This window comes from Puma concolor, chromosome E3 (genome assembly GCF_028749965.1).
Source record: "Puma concolor isolate L17-30 chromosome E3, mPumCon1.1.hap2, whole genome shotgun sequence".
NCBI lineage: Eukaryota > Metazoa > Chordata > Mammalia > Carnivora > Felidae > Puma > Puma concolor.
Genome location: NC_141682.1, coordinates 33,686,275 through 33,705,144, shown reverse-complemented (window position 1 = coordinate 33,705,144; position 18,870 = coordinate 33,686,275). Strand labels below are relative to the sequence as shown.

General features: G+C 56.8%; 1 protein-coding gene across 11 annotated transcripts in view; it reads left to right on the top strand.

Annotated features, from left to right (window-relative positions):
- CIITA (class II major histocompatibility complex transactivator) overlaps positions 1–16,045 on the top strand; it is a 46,344-nt gene extending 30,299 nt beyond the window's left edge. For 8 of the 11 annotated variants that reach the window (XM_086691262.1, XM_086691256.1, XM_086691254.1 and 5 more), the window contains 12 exons: positions 989–1,153; positions 1,663–1,731; positions 2,474–4,124; positions 4,969–5,127; positions 6,016–6,087; positions 8,613–8,693; positions 9,271–9,363; positions 10,957–11,043; positions 13,461–13,544; positions 13,725–13,808; positions 14,415–14,521; positions 15,246–16,045. In XM_086691262.1, the coding sequence (XP_086547388.1) occupies positions 989–1,153; positions 1,663–1,731; positions 2,474–4,124; positions 4,969–5,127; positions 6,016–6,087; positions 8,613–8,693; positions 9,271–9,363; positions 10,957–11,043; positions 13,461–13,544; positions 13,725–13,808; positions 14,415–14,490 (2,621 nt within the window). In that variant the 3' untranslated portion in view covers positions 14,491–14,521; positions 15,246–16,045. Of the gene's footprint in view, positions 1–988; positions 1,154–1,662; positions 1,732–2,473; positions 4,125–4,928; positions 5,128–6,015; positions 6,088–6,939; positions 7,195–8,612; positions 8,694–9,270; positions 9,364–10,956; positions 11,044–13,460; positions 13,545–13,724; positions 13,809–14,414; positions 14,522–15,245 lie in introns of those variants that run through there. The other 3 variants (XM_086691255.1, XM_086691264.1, XM_086691265.1) reach the window with 3 other exon arrangements.
- The last annotated feature ends 2,825 nt before the right edge of the window (positions 16,046–18,870 follow it).

Genomic DNA, 18,870 nt, shown 5'->3' with positions numbered 1-18,870 from the left:
CTTTCTCTTTCTTTCTTTCTTTTGTTCTTTCTTTTCTTTCTTTCTTTCTTTCTTTCTTTCTTTCTTTCTTTCATTAATACTTATTTTGAGAGAGAGCGTGATCTTTTCTTTCATGAATGTTTATTTATTTTGAGAGAGAGAGAGCGTGAGCAGGGAAGGGGCAGAGACAGAGAGAGAGAGAATCCCAAGCAGGCTCCACCCTGTCAGCGCAGAGCCCATTGTGGGCTCTGCGAAACCATGAGATCGTGACCCGAGCCGAAACAAATCGTCGGATGCTTAACCGACCGAACCACCTGGGCACCCCGCTTTTTTTTTTCTTTTTATTAAACTTTATTACATTTTACAATCACAACCTCAATACGTGCTCGTTCACAAGCCAAACGATAAGAGATGCTTACCAGAGTTGCTGGGGCTGTCCCTCGCTGTCTTTTGCAGTGTGGTGAACAGCGGTGTGCATCCTTGCACAGCTTTGTCGGAACTGCCTCATTTCTGATCCGCAGGATGGTCCTTGCTGACCTACCACGCTGAGTTGTCCTGGGGAAGGCTCGTGTGGGCTGTCGGGGACATGAGAGTGGGTGGAGCCGGAGGGGGGGTGGGGAACTTGCACCCAATTCAAGAGCATCCTTTAGAGGTTATATGCCAGTTGTTGTGTGATGTGCTGGGACCCCAGGAGGTAGGGAACATCCCTGACATCCAGGAACGTGAGCCCTGACCACAGTGCAGGAGGAGTGTTAGAAGGACCCTTGCCCTAAGCTCCCTATGAGCTGACTGTGTCTGTTTCACAGATGGGGAAATCAAGTCTCGCTGAGCTAGATGTAACCCCGGAGGCCCTTTCTCAGTCCTGTCCTGAAATCGTCTTCTTTTGGAAGTTCCCCTGTCTCCTCCCCAGACTTTCCAAGCCACACAGCCTGATGGGGATGGGGATGACCCGAGTGGGTTCCTGGGTGGGTACCTGGCTCTTCTGACACTTCTCTTGGTCCCGATGTAGGTGAGGTGCCCCAGGCCAGCCAGGTGCTTCCTTCCAGCAGCCCCGCCATACACAGCCTCCCCAAATCCCCAGAACGGCCCGGCTCCACCAGCCCCTTTGCCCCGTCTGCCGCTGACCTCCCCGGAATGCCGGAACCAGCTCTGACCTCCCGTGCAGATGTGACAGGTAAGGACGCTTGCGGCCCGGGAGAGTCACAGGAAGCAGGACTGAGGCGCTGGGGGAAGGAATCGCCCCGGTCAGGTCCGTGAGCTGAGCTTACCCACAGAGACAAGCAGGCTGCATTTATGGATAAAATGAGGCAGGGAGCGTCTCCAGGGAATGGGGGGCATGGGAGGGTGTGCGAGGACTGTCGCGGCCTTTAGCTAATTGCCCCCCGGCAGAAAAGCAGCCCCAGCGTGGCCAGATCTTCTGAATTGTCAGCAGAGTCTGCAAACCTCGATTTTTCCATAGCTATTGTGAGTTTTACAACTTTGGTGAAATTTTTAACAGTGCAGCTGGCCCAGAAAGCTGTCTTTGGGTAGGATACAACCTTAGGTCACCACCTTATGACCTTTGCCTGGGGGACACTCCTCCCCTGTCCGTTCTGCCTTTGGGACGCTCAGGGGACCGCATGCCCCCCTGGAAGATGGGGCAGTCCCAGGGCACGCCCCTTACCCTAACTTTTTCATCTTCAGAGGAGCAGATGTCCCCTACCCGATCCCCGGCAGCTCACGAGGTCTCCGGCCAGCTCCCCAAATGGCCTGGTGAGTGCTGGCTGACTCTCTGTGCCCCGGGGCGGGGGGACCCCACTTCCCTCATTCACTCAGCCTGTCTTTGTTGGCTTGCTCATCTGATTCTGCCCCACCCCTCTTGTTTTCCAGGCTGAGGGCATGAATGAGGGGAGAGTGGTAATTGGGTCAGTGGGCGAAGGAAGGAGCCGACACTGGGGAGGGGACTGATGGAAGGTGGGATGGGGGCATGGCCCAGTCCCTATGTCTTATGCCGTCCCGCGTACCCTCCCAAGCACGGTAGATAGATCGAATCACGCATGCCGTGAACAATCCTAAGGTTGTCCCCGCTTTGCACGTGAGGAGCGACCGGGGCCATCCCCCGAGACGTAGCGGGGTCCGTAACAGGCTCAAGGTCGCGCGAATTAGCGGTAGAGCTGGGGTTTGAACCAGATACGCGGATTCCACTGTCTTAACCCTTAACCCCGCCCCCCTGCCCTGTGGCCTTCCTGTCGCGAGCGAGCAAGAGCAGAAGGGGGTTAGTGAGTAAATGCACAGGTGGATGGATAAATGAGAGAGAAGACGAGCGAATGAATGATGGGTGCAGAAGTGAACGGACGGACAGATGTCTGGGTAACTGAATGAAGCAGTAACAAAGCAGGCAGTGGGTGAAGAAGCTGATGACGGTCGGGCTGGTCCCTGGGCTGTCCTCGTGGTGGCCGCCCCTGACACCGGCACCCTCCCCGCCCAACACACACGCACCCTTGGGTCTTCACAGAGCGGGTGGAGAAGTTCTGCAGCGCCCTTCGGGACATGTACCAGGCTGAGCCCGCAGGCCCGGAAGGCATCCTGGTGGAGGTGGAACTGGTGAGGGCGCGGCTGGAAAGGAGCAGCAGCAAAAGCCAGGAGAGGGAGCTGGCCACCCCGGACTGGGCAGAGCGGCAGCCGGCCCGCGGGGGCCTGGCCGAGGTGCTGCTGGCGGGGGGTGACCGCCGGCGGCCGCGGGAGACGCAGGTGATCGCTGTGCTGGGTAAAGCGGGGCAGGGGAAGAGTCGCTGGGCCCGGGAAGCGAGCCGGGCCTGGGCCCGCGGCCAGCTGCCCCAGTACGACTTCGTCTTCTACCTCCCCTGCCACTGTTCGGACCGTGGGGGGGACACCTACCGCCTGCAGGATCTGCTGTTCTCCCTGGGCCCCCGGCCGCTGCCGGTGGACGATGAGGTCTTCAGCTACGTCTGGAGGAGGCCCGACCGGGTTCTGCTCATCCTGGATGCCTCCGAGGGCCTCGAAGGCCAAGACGGCCTCCTGCACAGCGCATGTGGACCCGTGTGCACAGAGCCCCACTCCGTCCGGGGACTGCTGGCGGGCCTCTTCCAGCGTAAGCTGCTGCGGGGCTGCACCCTGCTGCTCACGGCCCGGCCCCGGGGCCGCCTGGCCCAGAGCCTGAGCAAGGCCGACGCTCTGTTCGAGGTGGCCGGCTTCTCAGCCGAGCAGGCCAAGACCTACCTGACGCGCTACTTGGAGCGTGCAGGGGCGACCGAGCGCCAAGAGAGAGCCCTGGAACTCCTCCAGGGTCAGCCTTTCCTCCTCAGCCACTGCCACAGCCCCGCTTTGTGCCGGGCTGTGGGCCAGCTGTCCGAGGCCCTCCTGGAGCTGGGGGGCGAGACGGAGCTGCCCTCCACGCTCACGGGACTCTACGTGGGCCTGCTCGGCCCTGCCGCCCGCGACAGCCCCCCGGGGGCCCTGGCGGGACTGGCCAGGCTGGCCTGGGAGCTGGGCCGCAGACGCCGGGGCACCTTGCTGGAGAGCCAGTTCCCGTCGGCGGAGGCGAGGGCCTGGGCCGTGGCCAAGGGCTTGGTGCAGCCCGCCCCAGGGGCCGCGGCGGTGGGGCTGGCCTTCTCCAGCTTCCTTCTGCAGTGCTTCCTGGGGGCCGTGTGGCTGGCCCTGAGCAGCGACATCAAGGACAAGGAGCTGCCGCAGTACTTGGCGTTGACCCCGAGGAAGAAGAGGCCCTACGACAACTGGCTGGAGGGCGCGCCGCGGTTCCTGGCGGGGCTGGTTTTCCAGCCGCACGCCGACTGCCTCGGGGCCCTGGCGGGACCTGCTGCGGCCACCCTGAAGGACAGGAAGCAGAAAGTGCTCACCAGGTACCTGAAGCGGCTGCAGCCGGGGACGCTGCGGGCCGGACAGCTGCTGGAGCTGCTGCACTGCACCCGTGAGACTTTGGACGCTGGGCTCTGGCAGCACGTGGTGCAGGGGCTCCCCGGCCGCCTCTCCTTCGTGGGCACCCGGCTCACGCCTCCCCACACCTATGTCCTGGGCAGCGCCTTGGAGGCGGCGGGCCGAGACTTCTCCCTGGACCTCTGCAGCACTGGCATTGACCCCCCTGGACTGGGGAGCCTCGTGGGACTCAGCTGCGTCACCCATTTCAGGTGGGGGCAGGGGCCGAGGGAGGGGGCTTCCGCTTACGGTCTTGGGGCTGTGCCCAGTGCTGGCTCTGCGGGGCGTCACTTCCTATGCACCGTAGCCGGGCAGGGGCAGGGGCAGGGGCAGGGGCAGGGGCAGGGGTGATTCCTTCCATTTTTTTAAGATGAGGAAGTCAAGGCTCAGAGAGGGATAGCAGCTCTCCCCAGGTCACACAGCGAGGGAAGAGCAGCCTCTTCCACCACTATTTGGAGGCCTGTCACGTGCCGGGCACGGGGCCACATTTAGAATCCAAGACTGATCTGGGCTCAAATTCATTTTCTTCTCGCTGTCCCCTAATCAAGCCACCATTTTGTTATGGGGAGATCGAGGCCACAGCCACCCCTTGGCCTCCCCCCACCTCCATTCTCTCCTTTTCCATTCTGCTTTCTATTCAAGAACTGACATCTGACCACACTCTACGTAGCCCTTTGATTCCTTAACTTGGCTCATTTAAATCCTTCAGGGATGTGTTTGATCACTTCAGCCTAATCTACAGAGAATCTCTCCCACCAGCCGCCTAAACGTACATTACCCAAGCTGTAAGGTCCTAAACCACTGTAGTGGTTCCACCAAGATTTTAGCACGGGGCTTCCTGGTAGCCAAAGCAAAAAGGGAAACAAAACCACTGGGAGAGTTGAGAAAAGGGAGGAATCAATAAGAGCTGGAGTGGTCTTGGGGGGCTTCCTGAAGTAGGGATGCAATTGAGGAACAGAAAGTATCTGAATGGGTAGGAGGTCCCTTCATGGAGCTGCCCCTCCGTTATGGTCTAGCCCGGTCCTTGTGCCTGGGTCTGAGGCCTTTCCTCCACAGGGCTGCGCTGAGTGACATGGTGGGGCTGTGGGAGTCTCTACAGCAGCGTGGGGAGGCCAAGCTGCTCCGGGCGGTGGAGGAGAAGTTCACCATCGAGCCTTTCAAGGCCAAGTCCGTGAAGGATGTGGAAGATCTGGGCAACCTCGTGCAGATCCAGAGGTGAGGAGGAAGAGGCATGAGAGGCGGCTCAGAACATGCAGGTTGAGGACAGACAGGACCCAATATTAACTTGGCCGTTAGTGTTCCTCCTCTCCTTTGGGACATCCTGTGCCCTCCTCCAGGCCGCGGCCACCCCTCCCCCTCCCGGGCGGAGCCTCCAGGACCGATCACGCTGTGTGCCATCCAAAACTTGCCACCACGAACCCCATTCGTTCTCAGCCAAAGCCAGCGAGAGATTCCCTGCTTAGAGTTAAGGAATTGCCTTCTCCTTCTGGTAACAGAAGTGATATCGATGGCCACCTTTCAAGGCAGCCGGGGCCCAGATCCTTCCCATTTTATGGATGACAGAGCTCTAAGGTCCAGGGGGCAGAGGAAACTTGAGGACAGAACAACGTTTTCTCATTCTGCCCACATCCATTGTTTGAGCACCTACTACATGCTGTCTGGGCTGGGTATTGTTAAGTGCTTACCCGGAGGCTCTTTTCCATGAAGCCTGCAGCAATCCTTCCTAATGTCCTGGTCTGAGGTTTTTTGTTGTGTTTTTGTTTTTTTTTTTTTAATGTTTATTTTTTTGAGAGAGAGAGAGAAAAGCAGAGAGAGAGGGAGACAGGATCTGAAGCAGGCTCTGTGCTGACAGCAGAGAGCCCGATGCAGGGCTGGAACTCACGAACCGTGAAGTCATGATCTGAGCGGAAGTCGGCCACTTAACCGCCTCAGCCACCCAGGCGTCCCCTCTGAGGTGTCTCTAACAGGACCACAACAGTCGCGAGGAAGGCAGACCTTCTGGGGAATCTGGGGACACGGGGGCAGGCGTCTTGCGATACTTAGGGGCTCAGTGACAGGCGAGGAGCCTGCTCCCCGTTAATATTGCCTGCCCGTTCTCTCCAGGACAAGAAGTTCTTCAGAAGATACGGCTGGAGAACTCCCTGCGGTCCGGGATCTAAAGAAGCTCGAGTTCGCGTAAGCAAAGGAGTGAATCGTCTCGGGTCCCCACGAGGCGTCTCATCTAGCATTAGCTGGGCCTGTGCCACCTGGATGGAGATGGGTCCCCCAGATCATTCTTAGCCTCTGGCCTCGCCCCTCTGGACACCAGCATCCAGCATCTGGGGCCTGGCCGGTCAAGGCTGGGGCTGCAGTTTCTCGGGTGTGAAGCTACATGGCCCGTTTACCGGTGAACGTCCTCCTTCCCGTTCATTCACTGGGCAGATATACTCAACTGACCCAGGCTACTGTCCTCGGTGAGGCTGCAGTCTAGTGTAAATAGACAATTATGACCTCCTGCGGTCAGTGGCAGTGACTCAGGGACTGGGAGTACAGATTTGAGGGGAAGGTCACAGGGGACTTTGCAGAGAAGGTGACTGAAGGGTTGAAGCTTGAGGACGGAGGAGGAATGAGCCAGGCGGGGAGGCCATGCAGAATGCAGGCATGGTTACTCTCTCCCCATTGTACAGATGAAGACACTGAGGCCTAGAGGGTGTCAACTCTCCGGAGTTACAGAAGTCAGGTCAGTCGGGCTCTTGCCCCAACAGAGGAAGAAGCTAAATTTGTGGGCGATCCTGGTTAGGGATCTAAAAGTCACCTCTAATGATTAGGAAGAAATTATTAAACGCCTACAGTGTCCTCAACGCATTTCGTAGGTGATCCGGGAGCTAGTCACTATCTTCCCCCGTTTTACAGATGAGGAAACTGAGGCCTAGCGAGGTTAAGCGACTTGCCCAAGGCCCCCCGCTGGTCCCCCACAAGCAGCCTGCCCCTCGTGGTCTCTGCTCCCCCGCGCCCCAGAAAAAGCCAAGCATTTCTTGTTTTGAACAGAGACAAGGTGCCACGTTTGTGCAGAGACAACAATGTTGCTGAAAAGAGGAAATGTATGAAAACAATCACCAAGGGCCCCTTCTGGCTTTGAAGTATTTTCAGCATAAAAAGCCCCTAGTTTGAGGCCGAAACTGTGTTCTGGGGAACAAGAGTTGTGAAGTGGAACGGCCCAGAACCAGGAGACTAGCCACCTGGAGGCCAGAAGCCACGAGAAAGTTCTGAGGAAGGAAGGAAGGAAGGAAAGACCTATTTCGGGTGTGTGACGGGCAGCCGCGGTGCCAGATAGCACGCAGGCCCCATCTGCCTGGAGATGAGGCCGTGGGTTCTGCTGGGGGAGAGGGTTCTTCCCGGATTCGGCCCCCATCTGCTTCCCCACCCGTCAGTTTCCCGGGCCGCCTTCCCTGCTCACTCCACTCCGGCCCTGTGAGTCTCCTGGTTGGCTTCCAACCTCACTAGGCACCAACTGGCCTCTGGGCCTTTGCACGGCCTGTGTCTTCTGCGCACAATGCTCTTCCCCAGGTATCTGCACTCCCCACGCCCAGACTTTCTCACTTCCTTCTGGTTTCCACTGAGCGAGGCCGTTTCACTCCCATGTTTCAAAGTACGATTTCACCCTCCTCGCTGCTGTACTTTTCTCTGTATTACTTATTGTCTCCCGCACCAGACAACTTACCGATTTCTTCATCCGTCTTGCCCCCCAGACCCCACCCCCAGACTGTCATCTCCATGAGGGCCAGGATTTCTGTCTGTTACATGTCTGTAGACACGTAATCGACATTTGATGCGTGAATTCTGTGATCCTTCCGACAAGCTCTTGAGATGGGGGCTGAATCTGAGGACACAGAGACGGAGGTGAAGGGAGTTGCTGCCCACGAGGCCCCACGGGAGCCAAGTGGTATCGCCCATAGTTCAAATCAGAATTTGGACTCCTCCCGCCTCATGACCTTTTAGTGAGGCTGGCGGTTCCCAGACTGAGATTTCAGTTACCATCTCTTCATCGTTATCAGAGGTGTTCGTTCAAACAAGCAAAAGTTTTTCTCTAGGAAGGGGCATTTTATGACATTTCAGAATCAAAGACCGGTCTTCACATTGGGGACGCTTAACCTTGTATTTTAAGAGCAGGACAAAACAGCCCTCTGGTCTTTATTTTTCTCATTCCCTGGAGGTCAGGTGTGGATGTCGATCCAGGCTGTGAGACCTTGTGTGGATTAGGTAACCTCTCTGTGCCTCGGTTTCCCCATCTGTAAAACGGGGTTAAGAAGCGCCCTCAGCTCAGAGTCCTTGTGCGGGTGAGATGAAATCTAATCTGAGCGAAGGATCCAGCATGTGCCTGGCACGTAATAAGGGCTCCATAAACAGTTTTATTTGTTAGTGAAATGTAATGGCAAATAAGTAAGCCGTGTTTTTTCAAGACTGGTGGGTTGTCAGGCCAGAATGTGGGAACCACGTCCGCAGGCCAGGAGCCCAGCTGGCCTCTTGGGGCCTGGGGGGCTTTGGAACAAAAGGGATCGGGTGGCATCTGGTGGGGGTCAGGGGAGGGAAGGCCCTAGGGAGGCAGGAAGGGGAAGAGACCTCGGGTGAGCCTGCCTTCTGTGCCATTTCCAGCCTACCCTGGGGCCAAATTAAGGAGCTATGGCTGTTCCAGGCTCTTACGTGTGCTCTTTGCCTCCTAGGCTGGGCCCCGTCTCAGGCCCCCAGGCTTTTCCCAAGCTGGTGAGGATCCTCGAGGCCTTTTCCTCCCTTCAGCATCTGGAGTGAGTATGGACCCGGGTACCTTCCCTGCGACCTCTGGTTTCAAAAACCCCAAACCCTGGCCCTGAGGAAGGTGTGCAAAGAAAGTCTTTCTGTATCTGGCCCTTCCTCCCTCTCTCCTGCTGCCTCCTCAGTACAGCTGGTGGGAATGGCCTGAGGCCCCCTCTGCAGGGAAGCTATGGATGAGAATCCCCAGTAACAAAACAATGGAATCCTTTCGTGACCTTTGAGACTCTTCCGTCCTGGATCTCAAGTGCTGTTCCCACCTTCCCCATGGGGAGGCGGGGTCGGGGAGCACGATCCCCTTGCACGATGGTGATCCCAAGAGGTTAAGGCAGCTGTCAAAGCTCAGGAGGCCTCCGGGGGTGAAGGGGTGGGGGAGGAATGATTCAGTTCCCTGGAGAGTCAGAACCTCGTCCCCTTGTTGGTCAGCTGGTGCCCCTGGGGGATGAAGACCGGCTCTCAAAAGTTTGCCTGTGGCGTGTCCAAGATGGGGGGTGGTGGGCATGAGAGGGGGCTGCTGGTCAGCTGGCCTCCAGGCTCCCGGCTGACGGCTCCTCCCTCTGATGCCACCTGCAGCCTGGACTCTCTGAGCGAGAACAAGATTGGCGACGAGGGTGTCGAGCAGCTGTCGGCCACCTTTCCGCGGCTCAAGGCCTTGGAGACCCTCAAGTGAGTGCCGGGGCTGCCCCTCCTGCGGCATTTGGCTTTCGTTTTCTTTCGTGTCCACCCAGCCATGCAGTCATTCACTTGCTCCCTGATGCAGTCACGCGTGCGCTCGAGCATCGTGCTAATTTAATCAGCAAATGCATGGGGCGCCTGGGTGGCTCAGTCGGTTAAGCGTCCGACTGCAGCTCATGTTCTTACAGTTCATGAGTTCGAGCCCCGTGTCGGGCTCTGTGCTGACAGCTCAGAGCCTGGAGCCTGCTTCAGATTCTGTGTGTGTGTGTGTGTGTGTGTGTGTGTGTGTGTGTCCGCTCCTCCCCCACTCACGCTCTCTCGCTCAAAAATAAATAAACATTAAAAAAAAAGATTTTAATCAGCAAATGCTGCAGGAGCACCTACTCTGTGCCTGTGCAGGCACCACTGGAGGGCCTGGAGACCCAGCTTCCCAGCTTTAAACAAAACAATGCCCCTGACCTCAGGGATCTCCTAGTAAACAAGTGAGCAAACAAATAAATCTATAATTATGAAGTGCACAGTGATGAACATAATTAACACGTAGGGAGAGAAAATGACAGGGAGGAGGGGGCTGGTGAAGGAGGAAAAACGGACTAGGATTTGTCACCAAAACATTACCAAAATAGCAGACGTTTATTTTTTTTAATGTTTATTAGACAGACAGAGAGAGAGGGTGTGGGGGAGGAGCAGAGAGAGGTGAGGGCACAGAGGATCCGAAGCAGGCACCACACGAACAGCAGAGAGCCTGACGTGGGGCTCGAACTCACCAACCATGAGATCATGACCTGAGCTGAAGTCGGATGCTTAACAGACTGAGCCATCCAGGCACCCCATAAATATTTATGAAAAAAACAAACTGTCCTGGGTTTCGGGAAGTGGATGGATACAGTGTAGGAGAATCTACATGGTCGTTTATTGAAACTGTCATCAAAGTCTATGCACGCTCCGCCTCGTAATCAGGACCCAGGACAGCCGCAGGATTCGCTATGGGATTTCCTTGAATGCAGGGACACTGAGGCGTCCCGTCTAATTTATAGCATTCTAGGTAACACTGTGGGGAAGCTGGCTCTCCCTCTCTCCCTGCCCGCCCCCCACCTCCTTCCTTCCCTCCCCGTCCTACCTTTCGTTCCTGTCATCTTTTCCCCACTTACGTACCGAGCACCTGTCATGTACTTTGCACCGATGTGGGCACAAGGGTACAGTCAGGAACAAAACAGATCTGGCAGTAAACAATACGAATACTTATTCACTTACAGTGTGGAGCTGTGGGCCAAAGGGGAAATGGGGATGGTATCCAATCCTAGAACAGGTGTGTGTGGGGGGGGGGGAGTGTGATCTCTTTCTCGTTGGTTCTCACCCTCGCCTCCCACTCAGCCACAGGACAGAACAGTATCTCTTTATTAAGAGCGCGCATTACCCACAGCGCCATTCACAGCCTGTTCCCCACGACCGTCCTCGAGGCAGATGGGCACGTGTTTGCTGCTCCGGGCCACCCTGTGAGGAGGAAGCGAGAGTTCCCCGGCTCTACCCCGGGGTGGGTGGGCACAAGTTTGGTGCTAAGCCCTTGCTGTCCCATCCCCGCAGCTTGTCCCAGAACAACATCACCGACGTGGGCGCCTGCAAGCTCGCCGAGGCCCTGCCCTCGCTGGCTGCGTCCCTCCTCAGGCTCAGGTGAGTTGGCACCCCCTCTCCCCCATCGACCAGGCGCTGAGCTGGCGGGCTGGGGGAGGGCTGAGAGCCCCGCTCTGTGCAGGTGCAAAGCCCAGCACTGGGGCCAGAGGCGGTTCCTGCAGACTGTTGCGTGGCTTGCCATTGTGGTAGGTGGTGGGGGGTTGACCGAAAATCCAGTATGAGCCCAGCCCCCTGCAGCTGGGCCATGCCACGACCCCCGCCCCCCCCCCCCCCCCCCCCCCCGCAACGAGAGGATAGCAGGTCCTGGGAAAAGAGCACCTGGCAAACTAGACAAGTTGCTTACTCATGCGAGACTGTTGGCTCCTTTGGAAAACAGGTACTATCCCAGTGGCCTATGGAAAGGGCTTGGTTCAGTGCCTGGCTGTGGTGCACCATAAATACTGGTCCTCTTTCCCCAGGGGAGGGCAGGACTGAGCCTTTGCCCAGGCTGCCGGTTTCTAGAAGGCAGCCTTGGCTGGCTCTAGTTGCTCACACAGTGCCTGCACCGCCACCTTCTGGTGGGCCTTGGCATAGCACCTCTTGCTCTCTGATTACTTCCCGCCTGGCTCCCTAATGGTCCCAGGACAGATTGGGGGGTGGGGGGAGCTTGAACCAGAGCCCCAGTCATTCAGCTCCGTCTCTCTCCTCTCTCCCCAGGCTGGGAGGAGTTTCCTGCTCCTTCCTCAGCCCTCACCACCCGCCTAAGACAGCCAGAGTCATGTTTCCAAGGGAGATGGTATCTGGTTCATCTAGTTATTGACACATCCATTTTTTATCCTTCCAGCCAGGGTTGCCATGTGCAGCTGTGTGGGTCGTATATTGTGCAACTTGCAGTCTATGGGATTGGCACTTCCTAGAGCTGTGCAGGGCATGTAACTGCCTCTGATATCAACCATGGGTCAGAACTTGTGCTAGGAACTGGAGATACGGCTATGAACAAAACAGATACGGTTCTTGCCTTCAGGCCTAATAAGTTCATGCATTATATTATTCATGCATAATAAATTCATGCATTATTCATACATAATAAATAAGTAGGCATAGGCACAAATATTTTAAACTAGCGACTCATGCTGGGAAGGAAACAAACAAGGGCCCAAGCGGGTACAATGGGAGTCGTGAATTCACCCAGGAGGTCAGGAGCCCCTTCCCTTTCTGTGGGAGTCGCTCAGGGACAAGCATTCCGGGAGGAGGTAACAGAAGATGCAAAGGCCTTGAGGTGGGAAAGAGTTCGAGTCTTTGCCAGAAGGGCCACTGTGGCTGGCTCCCGGGAATAAGGGACACAGGGTGGGACATGAGGTGGGAGAGGTAGGGGAGGTCAGATTGAGCAGGGAGGCCCTCGTAGGTCAGGAGGGGGCTTTTGATGGGGCATATCGGGGCAATCTCTGATCTCCCACTTTAAAAGACCTCACCCTTTACGCAATCTAAGATGCCATCCACTGTAAGACCCCATTAGGAGGACAACACGCTGCTAATTAAACATTCATTGTCAGACACATGCTGATCTCAACGATCTTCAAATATGAACCTGCATATCTTGGCATCAGTGAAATATGGGAAGAATCCTCTGTCCTTGGGCAGACGGGGAACCTCCTGGGTCCTACGACCCACCCCAGGAAGAAACTGCAAAGCCTCTACCTGTTTCCTCCCCTCGGTACCGGCCAACCTGTGACATCAGGGGATGCTGGAGCTTAGCCTGAATCCACTTTGCTGCAGTATAGACCTGCTGCTTTTTACATGCAGCTCGGCGGTATGGCCCTGAGGCTGAGTCATGGCCAAGTCATGGCCTTGAAATGAGGACCAAGGCAGACCCGGCTTGTTAAAAAGACGGTTGTTGATGAGGGTACAGCTTATCGCACCAGTGACACCCATCATGTTATTTACCAGCTGGGGATACGCCGCAGAAACCCGAGCTGGCCCTGAGTGTTTCTCTCCCCTACTATCCCCACAGCTGGTCACACCATCCACGGTCACTCATATAATCCTGAGCCCACGCCCCCTCCCCAGCCCCAGACGTAGTAATAACCACAGCTAGTATTAAGTTCATTCCACATGCCCGTCCTATTCTGGGTATTGTGCCATCGATAACTCATTTATTCCTCCCCACAATTACTCATGCCCATTTTATGGAGGAGCAAGTTGAGTCATAGAGGAGTTAAGTCATTTGCCAAAGGTCACACAGGCAGCATGCCCCAAGGCTGGGATTTGAACCTGTGAAGTCTCAGCCCAGAAGCTACTTCGGCTAAAGTCCCGTTGCTTCCCTGGGCTCACTGTGTGACCCCAGAGGAGCAGCCTCCGCTCTCGGGGCCTCAGTTTGCCCCTCCGTAAAATGGGGCTGGAATCCAGCTGGGTGTGGATCCCCCTGGGTCCTGACCTCCCGGCACCCCCGGCCCCTGCCCCGACCTCTGTTTTGGCAGCCTATACAACAACTGCATCTGTGATATGGGAGCCGAGAGCCTGGCGCACGTGCTTCCAGACATGGGGTCCCTCCGGGTGCTGGAGTGAGTATGCCCAGGGGCAGTGGGTGGCCGGGGTCTGGGGCTTGCGGGGGCAGGGCTGCGGGCTCTCCTGCTGGCACCCTGGGAAGGGCGGGGCTGAGGTCTGGTTGCTGAGGGTATGGTGGCCTGGGGCTGGATAGCCCCGCATGGGGGCCAGACCCTAGGATGGGTGTCTCTCCCCAGTGTCCAGTATAACAAGTTCACAGCCGCCGGGGCCCAGCAGCTGGCCGCCAGCCTGAGAAAGTGCCCTCACGTGGAGACGCTGGCGTAAGTATCAGCCCGCGGCGGGCAGAGGGCCGCCAGCCCTCCTGTGAGCCCTGAGCTCAAATCCCACTGTGGCCCTCGCCGGTGTGGCACCTGGCCTCAGTTTCTTTGTCTGTAAAATGGGAGCGAGAACAATGCTTACCCCCAAGCAGTTCTTTGAGGTTTAAAATAATCTAGGTGTATAAAGCACTCGGAACAGCTGCTGGTACCTGAAAATGGCCAATGCATTAGGGTGAATGCTATGAAGGCACTTGTTTTCTATTATTTTGCACCCGGAAAATGTGGCAGTTTGGTTCCAACTTATGTATTGTTTTGTCCCAACGATGTCTGATGTCCAGTGTCGGTACTTTATGCTGTTCCAAGGCGCTTCCAGTACAGAATCACTCCTATCTTCCAAGGTAGATCTTAAGAGACCCACTTTACAGACGAGGAGAACAAGGCACAGAGAGGCTCACTAACCTTTCTGAGGTCGCACAGCCAAGTCATTAGCAGAACCAGGTCTAAAGAAAGGGGCCTCAGGGTGGTAGGAGGGGATTGAGGGCTTGCACTGGGGACTCCGGGCCCCCGTCTCTGCTCTAACCCGGCCCCTGCATGCCATGGCCATCGCAGGATGTGGACGCCCACCATCCCGTTTGGCGTCCACGAACACCTACAGCAGCTGGATTCGCGGATCAGCCTGAAGTGACCTCCGCGATGCCCGGGACAAGGTGACTGAGGTGGGCTTGGACGGGGAGAGCCGCGGGGGCTGCTGGGGTCAGTGTGATGTCAAGTCCGAGTCCGTAAAAAGTGGGCGGGGGCGGCAGGTGGGAGCTGGACCGTGCGGCATCTGGGGCGTCCCCCTGCGATTGGTGGAGGTGACTTTAAAGGCTTTGGGGACTCGGGCTCTGGGCGTCCTCCCTGTGGCCAGGGGTGGGAGGTGGGGGCAGGGCGTGGGGGTGGCTGTCCATGGCCCACAGCCCTTAGCTTTGAGAAGAGTTTCTAGAGGTCCCCAAGCCACCCTGCTGCTTCAGCCTGCTGGCTGTCCTGCAGTGTCCTCACAGGCATTTGCTCTACAGGTTTCTGTGCAATGACGGTCCCTTCACTTCCGCGCTCCCCCAACCTGTGATGTCTCCCTCCTCCATCATCTCCACCTCATCCCATCTTTTTTATTAAACTTTTTATTTTTTTTGAGCGAGAGAGAGATAGGCCGTGAGCCGGGGAGGGACAGAGAGAGAGAGGGAGACACAGAATCTGAACCAGGCTCCAGGCTCCAAGCTGTCAGCACAGAGCCTGACACGGGGTTTGAACTCACAAACTGTGAGATCGTGACCTGAGCCGAAGTCGGACGCTTAACCGACTGAGCCACCTAGGCACCAACCCCCATCCTGACAGCACTCCATCCTGGGTCAAGCTGCCCCGTCTAAAGCTTTCTGACCTACCCCTTCTCCTGGCCTCTCACAGCATGTTCTCTGAGGACGCCGACCACGCTGGACCTTGAACTGGTTGTTTGTGGACGCGGTGCTTCTTGGGCCATCGCCCGTGAGCCTCAGCATCCTGGCGCCCGGCCCTACCGGCTCAGGGCCGGCCCCCACCCAGCTCTGGGAAGGCCTTTGGCCTGCTCTGCGGACGGACCCAGGCCCGGCTCCAGGCTCCTGCGGGGCCCAGGTCGATGCCGGCCCCGACGGACGGGTGCACAACCGGTGGTGACGCAGGCCACCCAGGGGCCCTGAGGCATCCCGCAGGACGCTCCTGGCAGCCGTGGCCGGGTCGGAGTGAGGGATTGAGGCGGCCACATCTCTGCCTCCCCAGGTCCCTGTCCGCCTGGGGAGAAGTCACTTCTCTGCACTGCTCTCCTAACAAGGATGCCGGGTGCTCTCAGGACACGGGCGGCTGGCCCCACCTGCCGATTTCCCTGTGACAGGCGGGGAGTCTGTGGCAGCTGCTGTCCGTCTCCAGGACTCACTGTTTTGCACTAACTTTGTCGAGGTCGAAGCTCCCCCCGGCCAGACACACCGGACTTGAGCCGGAAAGAGCTGACCGTGCCCTAATGGTGGGGGGAGGGGAGTGGGCCGGAACCACACCTGCCTCTCGGCCTTCACTTCTTGGGTCATTTTTTCACTACAGGATAAAGGGCCCGTTGCATCTCACAGGCATGTCCACGGCTAGAGTTTCTACCACGATCGCCGTTGTGGGGGGTGCCCGCTGTTCGGTTATCTAAATGCATCACAAACTACCCCAAAATGCAGTGGGTTAAAACAACACACACGTTTACTCTGCTCACACGCCTGTTATGTGCGCTGTGCTGGGGGGGGTTGGTGCACAACTCGTCTCCGCCCCACTCAGTGTCAGCTGGGGCAGCTTGAAGGCTGGGGCTGGCATCATTTGAAGGCCCGGTCACTCCGTGCTGACTGGGGGTCGGGGGCCTAGGGTCTTGGTTCCTCTAAGGAACTGCCAGAGGAGGACCTTTCCACGCGGGCTGCTTTGGGACTTCCTCCTAGCACAGTGGCTGTGCTGAAGGGCGATCACCCAAAACCGAAGAGAGAGACAGGGACAGGGACAGGAACCATGGACCACAGGGAGAAGCATCCTTTTTATAACCCAGACTTGGGAGTCACAAAGCATCACTGTCTCCTTATTCTTTGCTCGGTAGGACAGGGGCCAGGGTTCTACAGTCCCCCACTCCTCGCAGCACCCCCAGCAGAGACCACGTGGGCCCCAAGTCCTGTCTATTTGGAAAGGATCTTTCTACGGCATCCTGAGCTTTGGTGGACAGTTTGTTATTTGGGGATCAGTAAGTTGAAGCACCATAAGCCTTGCAGAGGGGATGTTTTCCTCTGCTCTATGCTGGGAGCCGTTCCTCAGTCAAGCTGCAATCCTGCCCTGGCCGAGGTGAGCCTGGAAGGGACCAGAAGCTTTGCCATCTGCACAGAGCGCTGCCAGCTCGGCTCTTGTTGTTGCTTTTTTGCTGGAGCATGACCCACTTGGTCAGAAGTCCTGATTCAGGAGAAGTCTGCTTTCTCCTGGTGGCAGGGGGAGCTGTCTGTTTGGCTATAGTTGCACCAGCCCTGATGCCTGGGTCCCAACTCTCTGTTTCCCAAAGTTGGGGGGCAGGAGTTAGGAGGGTCAGAGGGATTCGGTCCTTGCAAAGAGGTGGAGGCCTTTTTTCTCGGCCCAGCTGCAAAGGACACCAGGCGTTGTGACCCAGGTTTTTTTTTGTTTGTTTTTGAGAGAGAGGGTGCGAGTGGGGGAGGGACACAGAGAGAGGAGGACAAAGGATCCGAAGCGGGCTCTGCGCTGACAGCAGGAAGCCCGATGCGGGGTTTGAACTCACGAACTGCGGGATCATGACCTGAGCCAAAGTCGGATGCTCAACCGACTGAGCCACCCAGGTGCCCCCAGGGTTGGGTTTTAAATAGCTGGGGCATCACTCCTCAGGGGGTCCCGGCATTTGGGGATTGCATGCCATCCACGGGCTCCCGTTTGTATAGCTACAGGGGTGAGCACTGAGCCACCCCCCCCACCCCAGTGCAGGCCTCTGCTGGCACCCCTCAGCCGGGCGGGGGGAGGGGCACCATCATACCCACTGCTTTCGGTCTGTTCAGAGATGACACATTCCCATCAGAAGCCGTGATTATTCGTCGTTCGGACTCTTGAATGATAGCTGCCATTTATTAAATGAGCTGATACATGTAAAGTGCTTATCACCGTGCAAGGGATATAATAAGTGTTCGATAAATATCGGTAATGATCACTTTGTGCCAATACTGTGTGAAACCCTTCCTGCTCAAAGGGACCACGGTCTAGGGCCAGCAGCACAGACCCCCAGAGCTAGACTGCTTGGGCTCAGTGCCCAGCTCACCACTTGTGCAGATTCCTTCTCTGTGCCTCGGTCTCATCATATGAAAAGTGGGCATAGTTACAGCATCCCCTTCATGGAGGTTACGCAGAGATCCAGGGAGCTAATATGCTGACAAGAGCTGGCATACAGCTCAATACTTGTTAGCTGTCCCTATTACATAGGAATATGTGTTTTCTTCCTGCGTCTGCCTGGAATGTTCTTCCTGGCCCTTGGGACAACTTCTGACCCTGTAGGACTCTGTTTAAAGGACAGCAGCTCCTTAGGAAGGTCTACCAGACCACCCTATTGAATAGATGCCCCTCACTCCCACTCTCCAAATTGGTCTGTCGTTTCTTTTTCATGTTTATTTGTTGTGTTGTCTGCTTTTGTTCTGGGATGTGGGCTTCAGTAGGGCCGGTCACCTGTCTGCTGTGTTCATTGCTCTGTCCTCTGCACCCAGCAAGGTGTCTGAACATAGTAAGTGCTCAGTAAATGTTTGTGGAATGAATGATCCTCACCACTTTGCTTTCTTTCCTTTTTTCATTCCACAAACATCTGCTGAGGGCACGGTAGCATACTCAATAGAATGCTCAAGGTGCCTGCTCTGGGAAGTCATGTATTTTAGTCAATTAAAAAAAACTCCCCAGGTAGGGCTGTCTGGTGTGATTGGGCGGTCTGTGCACTGCACCAAGGCACCTGGACAAGGGGGCACATGGGGGCTGCAAACCAGTGTGGGCTCTGCTTGCCAAGCTGGGAGTCCTGATATGGAGCCATGGGAGCCCAGTGGGGACCTTGGTAATCAGCACCAAGTCACGTTATGAGGTACGTAAATTACTGTCCCCATTTCTCAGAAGTGGCTTGCCTAAGGCCACACCCCTGTAGAGGAGGGAGTCAGGAGGCAAACCTGCCTTCCGCTTTCCTTGGGGGAGTGGGTGTCCACAGGCATGGGCACAGCATGCTGGAATCGCTCCCAGAGCGCCACTCGCTGGGTGGGAGAAGGGGCCGGGGCATCTGTCTGGAGTCACGCTGTGCGTTGATGGCCTGATTCCACGTCTACTGCATCTTTTGAATAAATCCTCAGCTTTCCCCTCCGGTCTCTCGCCCCATGAAAGCATCTCCCTTCGCAGGCTCCCCTCTCTCCTTGGGTCTCTCAACTATGTCCTGGTCACCTTCCCTGGCGCCCTTTCTCAGCACAGGGCGACAGGGGGCGCTGTAGCTGCCTTTTCCCTGAAGATCTGCGGGCGGCCT